General features: G+C 50.4%; 1 protein-coding gene across 2 annotated transcripts in view; it reads right to left on the bottom strand.

Annotated features, from left to right (window-relative positions):
• LOC149363523 (uncharacterized) overlaps window positions 1–20,709 on the bottom strand; it is a 481,039-nt gene that overhangs the window by 235,403 nt on the left and 224,927 nt on the right. For both annotated transcript variants that reach the window (XM_089573521.1, XM_089573520.1), the window contains exon 3: window positions 19,152–19,312. In XM_089573521.1, the coding sequence (XP_089429647.1) occupies window positions 19,152–19,312 (161 nt within the window). The remainder of the gene's footprint in view (window positions 1–19,151; window positions 19,313–20,709) is intronic.

Consider the following 20,709-nt stretch of genomic DNA (forward strand, 5'->3'; position numbering starts at 1 on the left):
AGACGCGTGCAAACACGCGAACTATAGTTATAATATTACAATTTAAAAAAAAAAAAAACCTGCTGTTCCATCATTAGTAGGGCGTGCAGCACTGACGTGAAGCCGACTTAACATTTATGAAAGGGCGTCCCTCGCAGCTGTATAATGGCGGTTGCTCAGTGGCATGCTTCTCAGTCTTACAGACCTCCCAAATTCCTACACAGGTCCTTATCGTGTATTACGGGCAGTGACCGACGTCACGTATGAAATCACGCCGCTGCACCCAAAGTCGACGTCCGCTCTACTGACATCCGAAGTCGTTCATGTGGCTCGCCTCAAGCCCTATCACCCACCCTCGACATCGCACGCCTAACACGCACCGGGACGTTGCCTTCAGCCGAGGGGGATAGTGTTACCGGTGAACTGGTGAAGTGAACGAATCGTGAACGAAGAAGTGGCGGTGCGCTGGACGACGACGACGACGTTGACAGTGGGTAGCTGGGCCCTTGGAGTCTGAGCTGAGTGCTGGCCATCTCAGAGCAGCCGCCAATATAGACTTACCGCCGTAACATCCCCGTAACACTATTATCCGCAAACGCTTGGAGCTAATACTGAAAACACTCCAAAGAATCGCACTTTTCAAGAATTCCGGCTGAGATTTTTGTTTGAGCGACGGAGCAAACAAAAAAGAGGAAACTAAAAAAGAAAAATGCTTGCATTTTCACGTCATGATGCGCCAACGGACACTGCGCAGTAAGTGGCTCCGGTTTTATTTCGGTCAGCTCGTCCATATATCTTTATTTACTTTTAACGAGCCCAGCCATTGAGTGTGCAGACGTTCTCGCACAAACAGCCTCCCCTGAAACGCTGCTTCCGCGGTAAGGGATCGCACCTGCGATCTCTAGACCAACCGTAGAACGGTATGGCGTTTCAATCGATGCGGTGGACCGAAAAAGAAAAGTAGGGAATATAATTCTACACGGATTCACACCGGATTTCTGAAGAAGACAGAAGCAAAAGACATCCACCAGCTGCAAAGAGGACTGCAGACTTAACCCAGGCACGGTGTGCCCCATGCATGGGCCTCGTATAATAAAACCGAACTATTCGGGAAGACACGACATGCGCGAAAGGAAAAGGGCACCGCCGGACAGATTTATGTGGTCGCCACAGCGACAGCTGGCGACCTTCGAAGCGGTCTGCTGGTGACCCCCATTCGTCAGGCGCGCGTATCCTGTCGATCGGAAAACAAATCCCGTGGGCGAAACAAGAAGAAATGAGTTAAAAGAAAAGGAGGAAGTTAAGGCGATGCTGACTTTCCACAAAACGAGGCCAGCGAATCTGCTGTTTTCTTCCAGTTTCTGTGTGTAGGCTAACGAATGGCCCAGGTCTATAATTCACCCTCGTTGCTTTTTCTTCGCTTCTTGTAGGCTGAATTTCGCGCCTTTCAAGGAGCTTATACCTTCATTCAGATTCGCCGCTTTTGTATCCTTGGAACGGAAAGACATTTTCAGACCTCGTTATTTGATTCTTATCGAGAGGTTAATCGCAAACAGGAAGCTTAAGCCTAAGAAATCCAACAAGCACAATTATTTATACACGAAGCCGAAAGCAAGTCAAGTCGTTTGAAAGACCTTAAAAAAGCTGGGGAATATCGATTGGGAAGAAACGATAAAAAAAAAGCGAATCTTGAAAACTGCAAAGTAAATTCGGAGTGGTGTTGGGGGCGGGCTTACGTTATGGCTATTCGTGTGCATGAACCTGGATTAAAATGCATCTAGAGCAAATTAACCTCGAACAAGAACTTTATGCAGTGTCATCGTGACATAATATTGTGGAGCGAATTTGACGTGCGAAAGCAATTATATATGTAATCGTATATTCAGTACCGTAATCTATTACGAATTTCCTATATGCTCTTGTTTGAGTAGTTTTCATCCAATGTGCTACTCATGCTTTTTCTCGTGTGCATGTGCAAGTCATGGTCAACGTTATATATTTACCGCAGGTTTCTTGTGCAAACTGTCCGGTGTGTAAGCGCACGGCACTTGGCTGTGGTGAAGGTCTCGTGAGGGAACGTACTCGAGCCTCGCTTTGCTGCAACTCTCGATCATAATTGAGGTAATACATGCATGCTCGAAACAAAATTTAGCTGGGTAATTTGTTCTTGTATTTTGTGCGCATTTGTATTTCCTCGCACAACGGCTCCCCGCGTATTTACAGTAACAGTGTCTGATGAGATGTAAGCGTTCATGGCGTCATCTACTTAGCTACGCCTTAAACTGCCGTGCAATGGGCAGCCCTGACGCTGATATTTGCTCTTCGCATGGTGGAGTCAGCTGTTGTCGCTTCATTCGAGAAAGGAAGCTTGCCTGGTAGGAAGCTCCACTCTCCAGGGAGACACGACAACTGCTGGGTCGAGAAACGCCAAACCGGAGCACAAAGACTGTGTTGATCCCTAATGTAAACGTCAAAGTTCCAAAATGTTACCAGATGGAAGATTTATATTCCTAGCAGCATATATATTAGGCGTCCCCTTGGCCAGAAGAAACGGAAATGCTGTCTCCCGGATTAATATCTAGGCTGTGTAACTTTCATGCGGTGCATAACGAATATCTGTTCTAATATATATCTAGATAGCTTCGGTGACCAAGTACTTGCTACCAGTAGACATGGCTACACTGTTCACAGGGGCTACAAAAGCCCGTTGATAAGATTCAACTCGCCCAACTTTCCGCCTTACTTCTATTAAAACACGGTAAGTGCAGAAGTTTTATGCTCTATATGTCCGTCTTATGTCATTTGTCCCAAAAGACTTCAGTGGCGCATGCTCCAAATGGAGACCGCAGTCATGGTGCTGGTCCTGCAATTGTCACTTACGTTAGCGAATTTAATAACCTATCAGATTTTACATCTTGTGCATTCTTATTAGCCTAACAATATTAGTTGCCGATTATGTATAGATTACCAGTTCTACCATTGGAATTTCCGTTAGGGGAGCTCAGTTACTGGATTGTAAAGCATTGGACACTCATTGCCGGAGGATCGAACACTGTCTCACACAAGTCATATGGCCCTCGGTTCTTTACAATGAAAACCGTGAGCTAAAACTTCGCGACGACCGCCCTGTTCCTTTTGAAAAAGAGATATTCATCTTGGAAAGGAGGGGCGAGACGTACTATCAGCGTCAAATGAAACGCGAACAAAACAACTGGAACGCGAGCACAAAAAATCAAGCATATTAGAGACTGGATGTGCAATACAGGCGTGGGCTATTAAAATTTCAGAAGAGCGGTGTTTTCGGCTTCGATGGGAAAATGAACTGCTCATGTATTTTGCCTCTCTAGTATAATATCTGCGAGTTGTGCTGTTCGCGTTTCAATTGGCTTGTTCGCGTTTCAATTGACGCTGATAGTACTTGCCTTGAGCACTTGGTTTCTTGATCCACAACGACTAGCTCATATCTAGCATAAAATGTAACCAGTTGATGCTACAAACATTACAACTATCACAATCGCCACTTCGCATTTCTAAAACTGAATCTCAATACTCGCTAAAACAATATCCCTTGAAATGGGAACCGCACCGAAAAGCCGAGCCGAAGATTAAAAAAAAAAGAAAGCATGGAACTCGTTCTCTACGGCAAAAACAGTGTCACGTACTACATACATACGTTCAGCAGCAACGCATTGTTCCTTGAATTACATAATTCGCTAAAAGCACGAGAGTTCGAGAACCCTGAGCAGTGCTTTTCAGCGCCAGCGGTCTCCGAAAAACTTTGCCTTCCAACATCAAGCTTTACGCTTTCAACATCGCGGTCCCTTCCTATTCCGAAATAACGCGAAGCTTCAATTGGCTTCTGGTTGCGTCACTGCGTCAATTTTCACCGCCAGCGCCATCTCATCTCAGATCTGCTCGCTCTCGACGAAGGCACGTTTCTGCATCTTCGTGACGCATACCCTGGGATTGCTGCAACCTCAGGTTCACTGTTGAACCCTCGAGTTTAGGTGGCTACACAGCGCGCACTTATCCTCGTCATTAGCCGGACTCGCAAAGAAAAAAAAAACAAAATCAAACAACGAAGCAAACAAATAATCTCGGGGTGGCCTCACCTTTTGCGGCAGGCTTCTCGCTGAAGCCCATCTCGAAAAGGAAAACGAAATAAACAAAAGCAAAAACCCTGCCCTGCCGCGCCATCTTTTTGAAAAGGATGCAAGCACGCCTATGAGATGCGTATCTGCGTGAGGCCCGATTGCCACACACAATGCGGCGGCCCCAAATAAATTATGGGCGGGCACCACCGACACTTATTCCGCACTCGCATTCGGTTCGCCAAAGAGGAATACATAAAGGACGACGACACAGCCGAAAAGCGGCAAGGAGGGTGGAGGGTGGAAGGGTCACCCGAAGCTATCCATTGCCCCGAAAGAGAGAGGCATCAAGTCTTCCTGCATCTGCGGACGCGATCGTGGAGAAGAGCCCGACACCCTTCCCTAACAGTCAAGAACAGTCCGAGTGTGCTTGTTGCGCAGATGGTTTGCGAAGGGGAAGGCGGAAAAAAAAGGGGGTGGCGCTCGTGGTGGCTACGCATCCAGATATCTAGCTGAGCGTCGAGGGCAGGTCAGCGTTTTAAGGATGATCGATGATCGAGCTCGCTTCTCTACCCCCCCCCCCCCCCCCCCCCCCCCCACCCCCCCCTTCTTTCTTCGCTCAGGTCCCGCAATGGCCACTCGACGCAGCAGGCCGGCCAGTCGTCGTCGTCAAGGCACACTCGCTGTGTCTCGTGTTTCGATGAGCATCTCGGCCACACGTCGACTTAGACAGATTTGCCAGCCCATGAAAAAAATAAAAATAAAATAAAGCGGACCTCGCATGTATCTGTGTACACCGCGCGGGTCCTAAACTGTCACTCACCTATTCCTTCTTCGGTCCTTAATTGTTTCCCAACCAGGGTGGGCCCCACTGCCAACCGGCTTGGCTTGCGGCTTCTACGCAGCCATCTCCATAGCCAGTTGGCAGGTCAAAAGACTTCCAGATTGTGCTTCTCGCCGCTGGGCTGTTTATTAGCTCTTGCTCTTATTGTCGTCGTCCGCACGCTGTGTATATGAAGCAGGGCAGGCAGCAAGAAGGGCTCCATTGTAAAGTCGTCCCGCTGCGAATAGCCAGACGTCGAGTTGCGAAGCAACCAGCGCAGCCACAGGACGCATGAACAACGCGCGCGAACTGCGCGCTTAAAGCACGTATAGACACAGACACAACGGCCTCTACAAAAGGCACACGCAACGCATGATGCGGACGGGGCACACAAAGTGACAAGCTTGAGAGAGAGGGGAAAGATGGGGACCTGTGAGTTCTCGCGGCGTTAGCGAACGAAAAGAAGATGAATAAGCATGCGCGGAGCGGCGGGCGTTTTATAAAGTGGATCACGTCCCCCAGCATACATATACGGAGTTATACGTGCGCGCTCGCAGCACGCGTTGGAGGAGGCAGGGACCGAAGCCGCGCCACCGCCGTAGCCACTCGTGACGCCTCATCCGTCAACGAAGTGCTGCCGAGTGACGTAGATCGATCAGGGACGACCGGGGGCACAGGGCCGGGCCTTTCGCGGAATTTTCAATTAGGAAGCCATTAGGAATCGGCCTGTCCATCGAAATGCGAGCGGCGGGGGCTTGCGCCGTTCTGCCTGCTCGCGGGTGGTGGGTAGTATGTGTGTGCGTTCGTGCTGGCTGGACATGCGATGTGAGTGCGCGTGTTTTTGTTGTTTTTGTTGTACTGCCGGTCCGTTTTGCGGGAGTGGTCCGTCGGCGGGTTAGCCCACGCTGCGCGCGCGCGCACCCATGGTACTTGCGAATTCAGGTGGTGCTCTTTTCCCGCGCCTGCTGTCGTCGTCTTAAGGTCTGGGCTCTCAAGAGCGAGGCTGTTCGACATTAGTCTCGCACTACAGTGTCTGCTGGAATAGGGTACAGTGCGCTTCCTTAACCACTCCCGTGTACAATTATATAATCGAGTGGTGAACCTGCACTGCGGCTATGAAAGGGGGGGGGGGGGGGGGGGGGGGGGCTCAGTGCGGTTCCTTGTAGCTATAGTGCTTCGTCGTTGGTAGCCAGTTGCGTGGACATGTATGGGTGGTTGTGGTTAAGGTCTCAACCGCTGTTGTTTGAGACTGGCTTGATGAAAGGGGTGGATAGCATTGTGAGCGGAATGCAAGCTCGTGGTGTAAGTACATCTGCCATGCTTGCAGCATAGAAAAAAAGAGAGAAACGGTCAACGCGAAAACAGATAAATCTTGAAATGAACTCCTGGCAAGGATAATGGTCAGTGGCCTAAAAGAAAAACTAATAATGAAAGGAAAGTGTCCCACGCGAACTCGGACTTCGATCATATATATATACGTGAGTGAAGTCTTCGTATCGTATACTAAATATCTTGTGCATTCAACCAATATTTACGCCGATGTCACATGATGAAGCTTTGTTCATTCCTTCGTGCACAGAAGAAGGGTTTTGCAGGTCCACTTTTCGCGGCAAATTTATTAAAATGGCGCTTGCGACACTCGATTAAAGAAACCCGCACTAATGGAGTGTCGGAAACCAGTGCGCATGACATCGTTTCAAGAGCCTAAAAGGGGGAAAAAAAAAGCTAATAATGCTATGGTCATAAAGTGCACAATTGGTCTAGTCACTGCAGCAGTCGTGTTGCGTGAAGAATTAAATTTTGAATTGGATTGACTCTACGCCTCCTGCAGTCGCTTGACGGCCTCTGTTATGCGGGCGCTTTTGCATTTCATGCCCACCACGCAATTGCGACTGACACACTTGGAGTCACTTAGGAACTAATTGCGTTGACGCAACTGTTAGTCCCTCGAGAAGCGAGTGTTATTCTCATAGACCCAGACAACGAAGGGACAGCGACTGCTGCACTTGGAGCACTCATCCCAATATTAGGGGCTAAAAAGCTTGCGGGTAGTTACTTAGGAACTAATTGCGCTGACACAACTATTAGTGCCTCGATAAGCGACTGTTATTCTCATAGACCCAAACTACGAAGGGACATGAGTCGCAGTTAGTCCCTGGATTGAGTAAACATTCGCCGCAGACTAAGAGCGCCAGGTGGTGCAGTTTCATTTACTTCACCCATTTTAGGGCAGCCTGTGTAGTACACACGAGTGATCTGCAGCGGTGTGCTCCTTATCTGACACGACTTACACTAAGCCGGCGTAGAAGCGCAAAACGCCACAGCAGACTCCTCTCCTCTCCTCGCGGTCGGACAGCTGCTCATCTACGGCCTCAAGAATGGAAGAGGTCGCACGCAGCAAGACACTCCGTGCCATAGCACTGCGCCCTTTTGACGGGGTTTGCCTCTCCCACAAGGCTCAACGACACTGCGCGGTCACCTCAGCCCCCCCTATCCTTCTTTAACTGCGCCAAGCAGACGCAGTAAAGAAGACAAAAGGATGGCCGCAGCGGCCAGGAAGACTCGTAGCCGGCTCCGCCGACCAGACCAGGACAAGACCTCGGAATAGTGTACACGGCGCTGTCTTCTCCTCGCCCGGACAAGAGCTGCGCGACGTCGCCACTGTGCGGCCAGGGGTCACGAACGCGGCGCCATACTCCGCCCCGCCTGGACCGCGCGTGAGACAGACAACAGAGCAGCGCCGCGGTCGGCAGAAGCGCGCCCGGTGACGCGCCAATCGTGACCGCTTCCCATTGTCACTGTCACTTCGGGAGCCGAGCAACGACGACGCCGCGGCCGCGCTTGCCCCCGACACCCGTCGGTCGAGTGCCTCTCCCCTTCTTGGCTTCGCCCCGCGTAGCGTATGACGGGCGAGTCCGGGTAGAGCAGTAGCAACAGCAGCGATAGAGCACACACGACACGGCGCGCCGCCGTCGTGATCGGCCCGCGTCGATGACAGCCGCTTGTTTGCGTGGCCTGCCAGCGCTGCTGGCAGAACACAGCGGTCGCTATGCAAACAGAGCGGCCCGTGAGATATCCACTCCACCCCACTCCTCCTCTCCCTTCCTCACCCCACGCCTCACGGCCGGGGCTGAGGCGGAGCTGAGGGGTGACCGGGGCCGTGAACCAAGCAGTAGCAGCAGCAGCATATCGGCCGAGCGTGCGTGTGCGCGCCATCCCACCCCCCGTCGAAGACGTCGGAATTAATTCGACCTGTCTTCTTCTTCTTCGCCACGACTCACGAGAGCGAGCGGGGGGAGGGACCCCTGCGGGCGCGCGACGCCAAGCCGGGGATGCCTGCCGAAGCTGTGTTTCGTATACTCGAGCGCTTTGAAGGCGACACAGAGCAGAGCAGAGACCTGGCTCTTGCACTGCCGTTGCTTATGCCGGGCGAAAGAAGAAGAGGGTGGTTTTGTGGTGACCATCGCTGACAGGGACGAAGAAGGGCCCGTCTCTATACACTTCCTCTGTCGCCTTCCTTTCTTTCTAGCTTTGTTCACCGCGCGGCGACTCGGGAAACTGACGCGCGTCCCCTCGCGATCGCTGCGCTCCCGTTGTCTGTATTTTCCTCTGTCGGCGCGGCGGATCGCGTGAGAAAGTTTGCTGAAGCGGGAGACAAATGACACCGGTTGACGCTCGGTGACGCCGTCGCGCTGCCTACCGGAATATGTGCGTCAGCTCGAGGTGCGTCGACGGCGGAGCTGGACGCTTTCCTCTTCCCGACGGTGGCGCCACCGCTCTCGGTGATGAGGAGGCGGAAGGGTGGGAGGAAGAGAGGCAACTCCTCCGTCCCACGCATGTTTTTTTTTTTTTTACGCGGACATTTCTGCGCGTATACTGTGTAGGGTTTTGCGCTGACAGACCGTGTGAGGTTAATGGACCAGCCGGTGCCCGCAGATGACATATGAACCTCCAAGAGATCCTATGCGTCGCGCGACACGCCGCTCGCGACAAGCCTGAGGATGTACAGTCGAACCTCGTCATAACGAAATAATGGATATAACGAAGGAATAACGATTTCCCTTGAAAGCTCGGCCAACACGGGCAATAACGAAGCTACGGCTATAACGAAGTTATCGCAGGCATGCATGCTACCGGCTGTGACTAGCCCTGACGTCTACGGTAGCAAACGCGACTTGCGGGATGCCTTTCAGAACATGTGCGTTCGGAATCAGAATTGCCGATATAGATCGCCATTTTGACTACTGAGAAGCTGCATGTATACAGCAAGCTCCGATTCATTTTTGTGACGCCAATGACTGGTTTAATGACTGGTTTAGCGGATTTGCGAGCCGCGTCCTGGAAAATCGAAATAGCATGCGACCATCTTTAAAATGTAGTTTATCGACCGAAACGGTTGCACAACCTCCGTGAGGTGCAAACGTGAATGCAGCTTGAGGCTCATGCGGGTACCGATCGGAAACAATGCGCCCCGACGGGTTCAGTTCAATATCCGCCCAGTACTGCCTCCACTACGTTCGAGCTTTGCCACTATGTGGGAGTGCTTCACTGTTCGCCACCATGGCTTAATTAATGTCGCACTAGAACCCTAGCCACACAACGGAGAAAAACAACAAGCGCTGGCTTTTTATCTGCGCCGTTGCGAGTAGCTTTCTTGATGACACGGTGCGTACGGTTCAGAGGTGCGTTTATTCGAAGTCGCTTTCGCATATTTCACCGCTCCATACACACAGATTCCTCATAAAGCTGCGGAGCTCGGACCCCGAGACCCAGCGGAAACTCGTCCGACTGGCAGAGGAGACCGCCGAGGAACAACACATTTAGACCAGCATCAAAGGTGGTATCTCCCCCTGACAACCTAGGCCGAGGGTGTTGGGGCGCGCACCTTCTCTGTTGGACATTAAATGTTTGTTCTCTCTCCCTCTCGTCACGCGTTTTTGTTCATGGCACACTAAAAGTTTGACATCTTACAGTCAGGTCGGGAAAGTATTTCGGCTATTAAAGTAACAATCCCCACTTTTAAAACCAGGTCGCTATAAGCGTACTGAAATTACAACGAATTTCGATCAACTTTGCGTGAGAAAGCGTAAAGCACGCGGATGTTCAGAAAAACGTGGCCACACTTTTTCACAGCGTTCCTGATAGATTAAAAAATTACCTGAGTGCGGACTCGTGGCAGCTAAATTTGGCGCACTGTTTTTTCGCGTTTTGCTCTGACCTAGTTCCCACCTTATTCCCATCATGTTCAAACACTCATCAGTCTGGTTTAAGCCAATGATTGACGCACCGGCACAGCGCCTCACGCCAGCCACGCCTCACTCTAGCCACTCGTTGGAGAACGACAAATGTTCTGATGAAATGTTTCTAATAAAAACACGTTTCGTGGCTGGCTGGTTAACCACTGACCATTAGTTTACCACTGTTCGAAAGCAAAAAAATACAGCGCTAGAAAGACAAACAGAGAACAAACGAGTGTTTTGTGTTCGTGTTTTAATGGTATTTCGAGATGCACATTTCTCACTCATTGCATCTGCCACGTGTATTTTAAATCTAACTGATTTGAGCGTCCGCGCACTCTTCGCGCCTTCTCTACAATCACTTAAGCGGCGAACGCAGACGTCATTCTTTCAATAAAATTTAGTCGTACAGACAGCATCTGGGCTCTCCTCGCTGCCCTGCCTCCCCGACGCTCTCAGCCAAACTGTCCTTGATCCGCAAACGCTAACCAGCACCGCCCCTTACCTCGTCCAGCAAAGCCACCTCATTCGGCTGCCACAACCACCAGCGGTGCGCGCCCCCACTCTACCGTTCTTCTCCGCGCGCGTCAAAGAGTCCGCATTGAAAACTAACCGCCATGTCCAACCTATTTTGCGCACGGCAATCTCTGCGAACAGGCGCGCAAACGACCGTATGAAAAATTGCGCGGGCCAGCGAGCGAGCGAGCCAACGGGCAGAGTTAGAAAGATCGCGATAGCGCGCGAGGCACTTGGAAAGAGAGAAAGATAGAAAAGAAAGGAACGACCCCGAGCCGGTTGAACCCTTTAACGACCTGACACAGTAGTCAAGTCTTCGTCCAAAGCGGCCGATAGCTGCCAGCGTGCATGTGTGCATACTCTAGCAAGTGGGCGCGACGACGCTGGTCGGAGAACGAGAAGTCCCTCCTTGTATTCAGGGAGCGCTCGCTCGCCGGCTGGCTCACCGCCGCCGGAGAATTATAGTGTTCGGCGAAAAGTTAAATAGGTCAAACGGAAACCGAACAATGCGCCGTGTGGTTCGTGATAAAGCGAGCGGGCCACTCCCGCGCCTTTGTTTCTCGCGCCTGGAAGCCCCGCAATCGACAGCTAATATACAACGTGTGCATATACGCGCGGGCGAGAAAAAGGGCGGAGGGTATACGTGGAGGGGGACCAGGCCTGTTTAACCGTGTCGACCGCGGCCAATGGGGGCAGAGTTGTGTGCAGTGCGCTGGGGTCAGCTGCTGCGCGTTCTCTTAGCTTGCTGGTCGCGAATACACGCTGTAACACTGGGAAGAAGCGGAAGCGTTCGAACACTGTATCACTGCGGCCAGAACGAACTGAACTACATTCGAACCTCGTTATAACGAAACGTTTTATAACGAAATAATGGATATAACGAAGGAATGACAATTCTCTTCGGAAGCTAGGTCAACGCGGGCTATAACGAAGTTGCGGCTGTGGCGAAGTGATCGCCGGACCCCTTCAACTTGGCTATAACAAGGTTCAACTGTACTATTCCGTAGATAGTCGTCGATGTTCCGTCATTTCCGAAGCACCGCGAAAATGAATACTGGGGAATATGTACGGAGACGGCGAGAACTCGCGGAACGTAACGACGAAGTTGATTTAGGTGGAATCCGTTTGAAAGCCAACTCTGCGTGAGAATGCTCTGCCAGCTCGGTAAGGCGCTGTGTTGGGCTACTTGAGTGAATGGACGCTTAATGTCTAATAATTGGCGCAGAAAAAGACGACGAACCGAAAGAGATGGAGACTGTACATACGCTATAGTATGTATGCAGTAGACTTTCTCTCCGGCTTGTCGTCTTTTTTCTTGCGTCAGTTAATATACTTTAATATATAGGTAATATACGAGGTGCTGCGAGTGCGATAATACAGCACAGCTGGCCTGGTGTCTATGAATTATCCCCTAATAAGCGAAACGCTATCAGCACAATGTTGAAAACATCGTGTAAAAATAGGCGAAATGTATATATTCCTCGTGCCCGGTCTTCGCGAGCCAAGTGAGCATGTACTCGCGATCGAAGAAGCCCCGTTTCTCTTCATTTAGGACGTCAGTAATCTGTACAATATCTTTAGAAAAAAAAAGTCAATTTATGTGCACCAGTAAGCTCGTGGAAAAGCTGAAGGACGTACACACTCTTGAGGAAAAGACCGTAGAAGGCTCTTCCTACTAGCCAGTTTCTTGTCGCACTAAACTCGACCTTCTATACTAAATGGAGGCAGTCAAACTACAACTCACTAGGTGGGTTTATTTGAGAGACTGCTCTACATGACTCCTTCTAACATAGTCCCACATCTCCACCCATTCACTTAACCTCTATGGCCAGTGGAAAATTCGTCAAATAATAATAATAAAAACTACAACTATAGTGGATACAACTCAAACGAAAGAGGCAGGTACCCCTCAAAGGAGGCCATCCAGCAAGTCAATGGCGTCGACCGATTTCCGTGACGTTGCGGTTAATCGGGTTAAGCAGTGGTTATTCCCCATTCATCTGTCACCCACTCAGATTTCACAGCAGCAAGTAGGTCCAAAGGTGATCCGCTAGGGGGAGAATCGGTCGACACCATTGGCTGGAGGGGCTCCTTTGTGGGGCATTTGCCGCTTCCTTCTTGAGTTGTATCCCAGTGTAGTAACGTTACCACCACAGGTAGCTAGTAGAGAGCACTAGAATCAATAGGGGACACTGAAAATTCCGCAAGTGCGCTTTCCCGCATAACAACGTTGCCCAAGACAATACGGCTGACCAAGCGTTTTCAGCTGAAACAAAGCAAGAAGGACTAGTTTTTTGTTTGATTCTTACAAAGTACGTTTCTTGCATTCTATCCACACCCTTACCGCCTGCCTTGTAGCTCTTAAGTTTTTTTTTCTTTATAGCGAAGTCAGCCATCTTGTCTTCGGCAACATAGTTATGTGGGGAAGCGCAATTGCAGCATTTTGAAAGTCCCTTAATTACGTTAGTTAACAGTGCTGTCTTCAGGTAAACGAAGGTAAATGAGATAGGAAGCGTCTGGCGAGACTATATTGTTGGGCGCAGCAGAGACACGGATGAAACGGGGCTTGATAGCACCGAGGGAATCCACGTCACGAACACAGCTACGCAGATTAACTCTACTCGCATCGGAGGTACATACATGCACCCCCGTGTCCGCAACTAAATAGCGGCGTTACACCCTTCGGACGCCCCTTCCTTGGCCCTGCGCGTTTTCTTGGCGGCTGACGCCCACAGCCGCCGTCGCCGCCCGTTCAGCGTGAAAACAAAACACTCCGCGGCCCGCCAGGACGGTGGACAGCTGCGGCAAAAGGTTTGCGTTCCAGTGACCTTCCTCGTAGACGATATGGCGCAGCACCGTGGTGCCGCATGCTGATGACACGCGCGGGAAAGTCGCCGCAGAGCTCGTTTTCGAAAAGCCGCCGCCACGCACTGAACGCTTTAACACCAAACAACCCAGCCGTCGGTCGGCTTTTCCGTCAGCCTCGCACAAAAGCCCCCATACGCACGCACACAGGGCCCGCCCTTTGCGTCTGGCTCTGAGGCGCACGCGTTTTTCCCAACAGTATATGGTGGTCGTTTGTTTTCGAACCGGCTCAGGCCGAACTGTGAATTCCGGTAAACAAAAGAGAAGAAAAAAAGACGCGTGCTGTAGCAGGCGTTAAATATGCGGGTGCGGAAGGCTCCCCCTCGACAGGTCGAAGCAGGCGAGCCCAGCGGTGGGTCGGTCGGGAGAATCGGCCAGTGCGGGTGAAGACTGGAAAATAAATACGCTAGGCAGTGACTCATGATAACGGCCGAAAGCGTGCATGATAACGAGATCGAAAAGTATGCGCGGCGGTGTTCCGTTGGATGAATGTACAACACCTGTTCTCGCTTTCGTGGTGGTTGTGCCGCGCGTCCGGCGAAGCGGCGGCGCATGGGATTAGGGCAAGGACGTATATCGTTTTTAAACACGTTGCCAGTATAGCGTTCGCTTCACGGCTATAGTCAGTGATTAAGCGCTGCAGAGGTGGTGGCGGTGGTGAAAAACTTTTATTGCTCTCAAAAGAGAAGTACGTGGAGGTATGCATGAGGCGGTCCTTAACCATTACAAATACTAGGCGGGGTCCTATAGTACGGGACCACAGTGGCGTCGGCCGCTGCCCGGGCTCGCTCGAACAAGGCCTTTTGGGCCTTCAGGTCATAGCAGCCGAGCAGGGCCGCGTCCCTGTCCTCCCGAGTAGTGTTAGGATGCGAAGAAATAGTTGGGTTGGGTGGGCAGGCCCACACCATGTGGTAGATGTCCGAAGACTTCTCCGCAGAGTGCGGACAGCTGCCCGTGAAAGAAGGGTCGAGGTGTTTGATAGCTGCCGGGTACAGCAGAGGCTGCAAGCATAAGCGTCCCACCTGCTCGCTCGATAATTGCAAATTCGCACACTGAAAATTGATTTTTGTGGAAATGAAATGGCCCAGTAACTGTCTCCCTTCGCGGTGGACACCTCAACCGCGCCGTGAGAGAAGGGATGACGGAGGGTGTGAAAGAAGAAAGGAAGAAAGAGGTGCCGTAGTGGAAGGCTCCGGAATAATTTCGACCACCTGGGGATCTTTAACGTGCACTGACATCGCACAGAACACAGGCGCCTTTTGCAATTCACGTCCATCGAAACGCGGCCGCCGTGGTCGGATTAGAACCCGGGTACTTAGGCTCGGCACCCTGGTTCAAATCCGACCGGGGCGGCCGCATTTAGACGGAGGCGAAACGGTGCGATGTCAATGCACGTTAAAGGTCCCCAAGTGGTCGATTAGTGCTTCTCGTCTACGTCGCGGTAAATCCTCTCTTAATGTGGTACAAGCGCTTTGTTTATTCCTTGCACATAAGTTTTTCAACGGAATAATGAATGGCAAGAAAACAGGTACACTCTAAAAAAAAAGGTAGCTGAGGTTACTCATTTTAGGGTAGCAACGACTGTCACATATATGACTACCTAGCTAGTAACTGTACGTAGTAACTGCAAGGTAGTAACATTTACTACCTCTCAGTAACTGTACGTAGCAACTGCGAGATAGTAATATTTACTACCTCTCGAGAGAAAACGCCTTAAGAAATAATCTAATGACTGTTGACATTAGAATCTTATGCATATAAGATAGTAATAATGCAAAACAAGAACAAAAAAAAAAAACTAGAGCAAAAACAAAAAAGAAAAAAAATGCCTGCTTTCAGGAGGATTCGAACCGCGGACCTTTGACTTTCTATCCTGAAGTTATTTCCATCCTGTTTCTATACTTCCTACCCTACCACGCTAACCACTACGCCACGCCATCATTTTTTTTCTTTATTGCATGGAAGAACATCCGTAGAAAGGAGGAAAACTTCAATCAGATTGGATCGCGTCTCAAGTTGCCGGGCTGATTAATAGGAGCCCGCCATCAGACGTTAACTTGTCAACTTATGTGCCGTGATATGTGCAGCCACAGTTGTTTCTTGTTCTTTTCACTGCGTGTAAATGTAGCAGCAGCATCTACATTCTCGCACGGGACAACAATGTTGTTGAGAAGGACCTTTCAGTGGCTGATGGCCAATGACATAAGGAAATCTTCTGTGTTAACGAAAAAGAGTCTCTGCTGAGTTTTTATTGTCGAAAGACATGAATACCTGACTTCGTGGTGACTTTCTAATGTGTCACAAGGAGTGCATGAACATGACATCAGAAAATCAACGCCCATTTTTGTGCATTTTGTAGTAAACCAGAAGGAAAAATGAGCACAAGTCAGGCACAATAGCTTGGGGTTGGTGAAAAAGTGCAATTAAGAAATCAAACTAAAGAATGGAACACATACGCGCTGCGTATATTGTATTGAAAACAAAAAACAGCACTGGCAATTTTGTTAGATTTGCTGCCAATTAGGAAACCTTTTTCATTATATAAAAACATGGGGCATTGAGTAGCAATGTCACCGGGAATGTTAGTATACGTACAGTCGGGGACAAAAGTCTCCGGACCACGTGTTCCTCAAACGAAGCTTATATCTCTACTATCAGACTGCGGCTGGAGACCGCACTTGTGGAGATGAAAAAACAAAAATTTAACTTTTACCTCCACAAGTGTGGTCTCCAGCCGCCGACTAATAGCAGAGCTATCGGCTTCGTTAGAGGAACACGTGGTCCGGAGACTTTTGTCCCCGACTGTACATGTGCATATTCCGATCATCCATTTCCAGATCAAGGTAGTAATGGATACTACCAGGGTTATAATGAGGTAGTACAAGTGTAGTAACTGCCAAAAAACGTAGTAACAGCAGAAGCTACTACCTTGTTACTACTTCATTTTCTTTCGAGGTAGTAACAAGGTCGTAGCAACATAGTGCATAGGTAGTAAGGGTTAAAAAAAGGTTGTAACAGCAGCCGTTACTACGTTTTCACTACCTTTTTTTCTAAGAGTGTAGACTCACAGACGTGGGCACAAACGGAGGCAAAAAGCACGGCAACTTTCACGCAGATTTAGCGAGTACAGATGATCGAGTTCTCGGCGTGTTAGGTTCAGAAGCCTACCGACGAAACATGCTAATTTCCGTGTCCAAGCCAGGGGATCACGCGCTAAATTTACAAAGGCACTCGGACAGGAAGCAAGATTTCGTTTGGACTTCAAGTGAGCTAGAACGCAACGTCAGTTTCGGCGAAAGGAAATGCAGAACATGCCAGCCTTACTTTATACAGAAAGGAGTAAAAAACGGAGTAAGCTGTCCTCTAACTCCCTTTTATAAAAGGAAGTGCGCTAGAGGAAAACTTTACTCCCTTTTTTACTCCCATATAGGAGTGCTCGTGTTTGGAGTGCACGTCACCGTCGCATTCACAGCGAACAACGGAGGCGGGAAAAAATTTCACAGGGACACCTAATTCATTACACGTTGGCAATACAACAGCATTAGCAGCCGTCAATGCGTCCACCGAAAGTGACGTCACCGTCCTCCAGCCAATGGGAATTCTCGGTCTGGTGACGTCACTTCGCTCCGCGATTCAACGATTTTATGACCGACAGCGTATTTTGGCCTCATGGGGTTTCTGATGCTGCCGCATTAATATCTTCCGCGCATTCTCGGGGAAGCCCAGCGTTATACGAGCTTCGCCCGTTCAGTTCGTGAGGATGCCTTGTCGCTTGCTTGTTCTTTATATTTTAGAGGGTAACAGTTGCTTTAACAGCTCATTATCTGCCCACACTTTTTTTTTTCTGATGCTCTACAGTGATACCCTCGCTCCTGTTCTAATTTCCTCTTCTCCTCTCCATCTTTTTGCTCCTTGCAGGTGGACATCGTGGCCCCGTCTTCGTAGCGAGCCCACATGTAGGTGCCGAACCACGAATAAGTCGCCGCTAGTTTTTCACCCCAAAATGACACATAGTCATGAGAACTAGGCAGGACAGGGAGACGGCAGGAGCCGTCGCCAAAACGCCACACGCACACGCGCCAAGGGCACCACTATACTTCACCAGGGCACCTTCGCGCGAAGGTACCAGCTGTGCGCACAAGCTAACAACACAAGGACGCGAACGCGCGTGGCGCTAAGGCACGCACACGCACACACGCAAAACACACACACAGACACAATACGCGCGTATACAAAGAAGAAAGACACACAGCAATCCGAGTGCCAGGGGAAACTAATGGACACAGGGGGCAACCGGAGTAGAAGGAACTGCGCGAGCGACCGTTCAACCCCGAGCAAGGCGACTGCTTCACCGCGCGGCCTTCGGCTGAGAGCCGCAGCTGTCAAAGGCGCCCGCGCAGAACAAGAGAGGCCTGAGCAGCGCCCTTCACCCCGTTCGCGATTTCTCAGCCGTCAAAGCGTTTTCGATTCGCGCAGCCAAAGCGCTAAGGGACGAAGCAACGGAGGCAGCAACAGCAAGAACAGTGGCGGCAATGGGCGGCAAAGTTTTAGAGGCGATCGCGCGCGAAGAAACGCGTTTCGGCGGGCCGGTTCTTCTTCGCGCGCCCTGAGCTTAGCCCCGGGGCTACGCCACGTTGCCTTATTTTTTTCTTCTTTTCTTTCCGTTGCCGGTGTCACTGCCGCCGCGACGAAGGAAAGGTTGACCCCGTGCGTTTACGAACTGCGATGTTTTCGGGAGCTGTGATGTCGCGGAGTTTACGCTTAGGCCTACTACGGTGCCGTAGGCGGTGGGTGCTAATGGACGTGGACATGCACCGGTTGTTTGCGAGTGACTGCGGGCAAAAGAGCTTCTCCAAGATCCTGGGTGGCGTGTCGCCGTGGGACGAGTGGAATGACAGTATTAGTTGTTGACCTGCGCGTAATGAACCCCTCGCTGACAGTGATCATTATCAGCTCTTATTTCGTCGTCGTTCTTGTCGCGCGCATGACCGGGCGATAAGGTGTTGATGATGATAATGATGATGTCCTCAGGCTTAATGGTGTTGATGTTGCCGCGGATGTGGAATTGGGACGCGTTCGCACCATTTTCGTTCGTTTCTGTCTGTTTATGCACTGAGGCAGCCGAACGAGATCACGCGGAAGTGGCTTTTTATGGTGGGAAATGCGTCGTTAGCACGGCTTAAGGCCTGCAATGCAAGGCTATTAACTGCCGATTCTCTGTCCCTATTAGCCTCTGCATCCGCCTGAAATTATTCGGGCCTGCAGAACTAGCTGATGACAGTTCTGGGGCGGCGCAAGTCCCCTTTGTAGAGGCTGCTGTAAAGGCCACGCAACATATAATTTGTTCTGATTGTTTAATTTTGCCCACCGAGTCCAACAGAGCAATGGTAGAACATACCTATTTCTATTCTATATAGGTGTAAACTTGCGCGGCGTGAAGCCAGCTTGTCCATGCAGAAAGGATGACATAGTGTTTGTTTCTGCGGCATGTGTACAGTGCCGTGAGGTTTGCTTACGGTGTTTGTGAACCGGCCGTGAGCCACACCGAAGAAGACGGAGTTCAAAAATATAAAAAAAGCAAACTAAATGCGAGCACACAATGGTAAAGCAAGCAAGTGGAAAGTCAGGCAGAAGACGCACCTGGGTCAAGCGCCGGCGACTGGGACGTGTCGTTGCTGTTGTGGTGGTTGGTGTTCTTCGTGAGGTCGCTGCACTGCTGCAAGTAGTCCTTGGTCTTGTTGATCAGCAGCTGGTCGATGATGGACGTGAGGCGGCTCTCGCGTTTCGGCTCTGGACTCGCGCTGCACGGAATAATGCAAACACAAAGATAAAAAGACCATTAAGGTGTGGCGAAGAACGCGTGTCAATCACTTCATCATTTAGAGCACACATTATCTAAAAGGAAAATTTGGGTAGAAACTTGCCATTTATGCTATATTAATATTCACCTTTTTTTCTCTTCTTTCTTGCTTTTTGCTCCCGTTTGAAGTATGCAGATTTACGACACTCACGAGTCATTCTTACTATGCATGTTTCGTTTCTCACAAAGACGAGAAAATATTCGTGGTGTTGTGATTGACTGCCGTAAACGAGCCGACCGGGTGATGTCCTTTCAGAAATAAAGATATCGAAGGTTTAATAAGGAGCACTTCCGATCACCGCTACGACCTGTTATACATAGTCTTCGATCTCTCTCGGGCGCCACGGCATCAGCGTCAGTGGCGGCAACGCCTAAACACAAATGAATAGATACCATTAGCTTAACCGCAATGCGCGAATCTTGGTATTCTCTGCCTGGAATTCTTGTCATTGTTCTTTAGGATAACATTGTAAGAAAAGTAGTGTCCTTAACGTGTTTTCTCTTTTTAATGGCTGTTTGACACAGGTATACAACCGCCATCTCGTGTCGAGCATGAGCTTACGGAAGAAAGCACAGTACACGCGCTGTATTTTCTGCAGAGACAACTCCCATTCCCCACTTGCAACCATTCTCAGTAAAAACGGTTTTTGTGGGAACCACAGACGCGGCGGAAATGCTACTGAAGTGAAGGTCAAATTTCTGCAGATCAGAGCTTCAGCTTTTTCGGCGCACGGCATGAAAGTAACAACCGCAGGAGTCGTTCAATTCACAACCACTAGCCCTCAGTCACTCACTACCTCACTACTCAAACACAAGGCGCATTAGAGAGCGGCCAGGTGCCGGCCAACGGCTCTAAACTATCCTTCCTTCTCTCTTCCACATACCCTCAGCAATGACAATCACGTCTTTCCCAACCAGCCTTCCTTCGAGGCGTCGAGCGGCGATTCCCGTCGATTCCTCGCCTGGTGCATAAAATCCTTCCCGCAGAGAGCTCGCCAGCCTGCATAGCAGTGGCGTCGGTCCGTGCGTGTTTCCCCGTGTTGCGTAGCGCCGTAGCCCCCGCTGCCCTCTCCCTGCGTCTATCTAACCGCGCGCTGAAGCTTCCGCATCAAGCGTCGTCCACCTCACCGCGGTCGCCCCTGCTACCCGGGCAGCCAGTGACAACCGGCAATAAATCAATATCACAGTCGTAGCGTTGCTCGATGACCCCCCCCCCCCCCCCCCCCCTGTCCATCCCCCTTGCGTCTTCGGCCAACGTTTCGCTTATCTTTCCATCACCCCTTACACACCCGCGATGCGCGGTTTTTTGGTCTGTATTCATTCCTCATTCCTCCTCCG

The sequence above is a fragment of the Amblyomma mixtum genome, chromosome 2 (assembly GCF_055824585.1).
Source record: "Amblyomma mixtum isolate Tamu chromosome 2, ASM5582458v1, whole genome shotgun sequence".
NCBI classification, from domain to species: Eukaryota; Metazoa; Arthropoda; class Arachnida; order Ixodida; family Ixodidae; genus Amblyomma; species Amblyomma mixtum.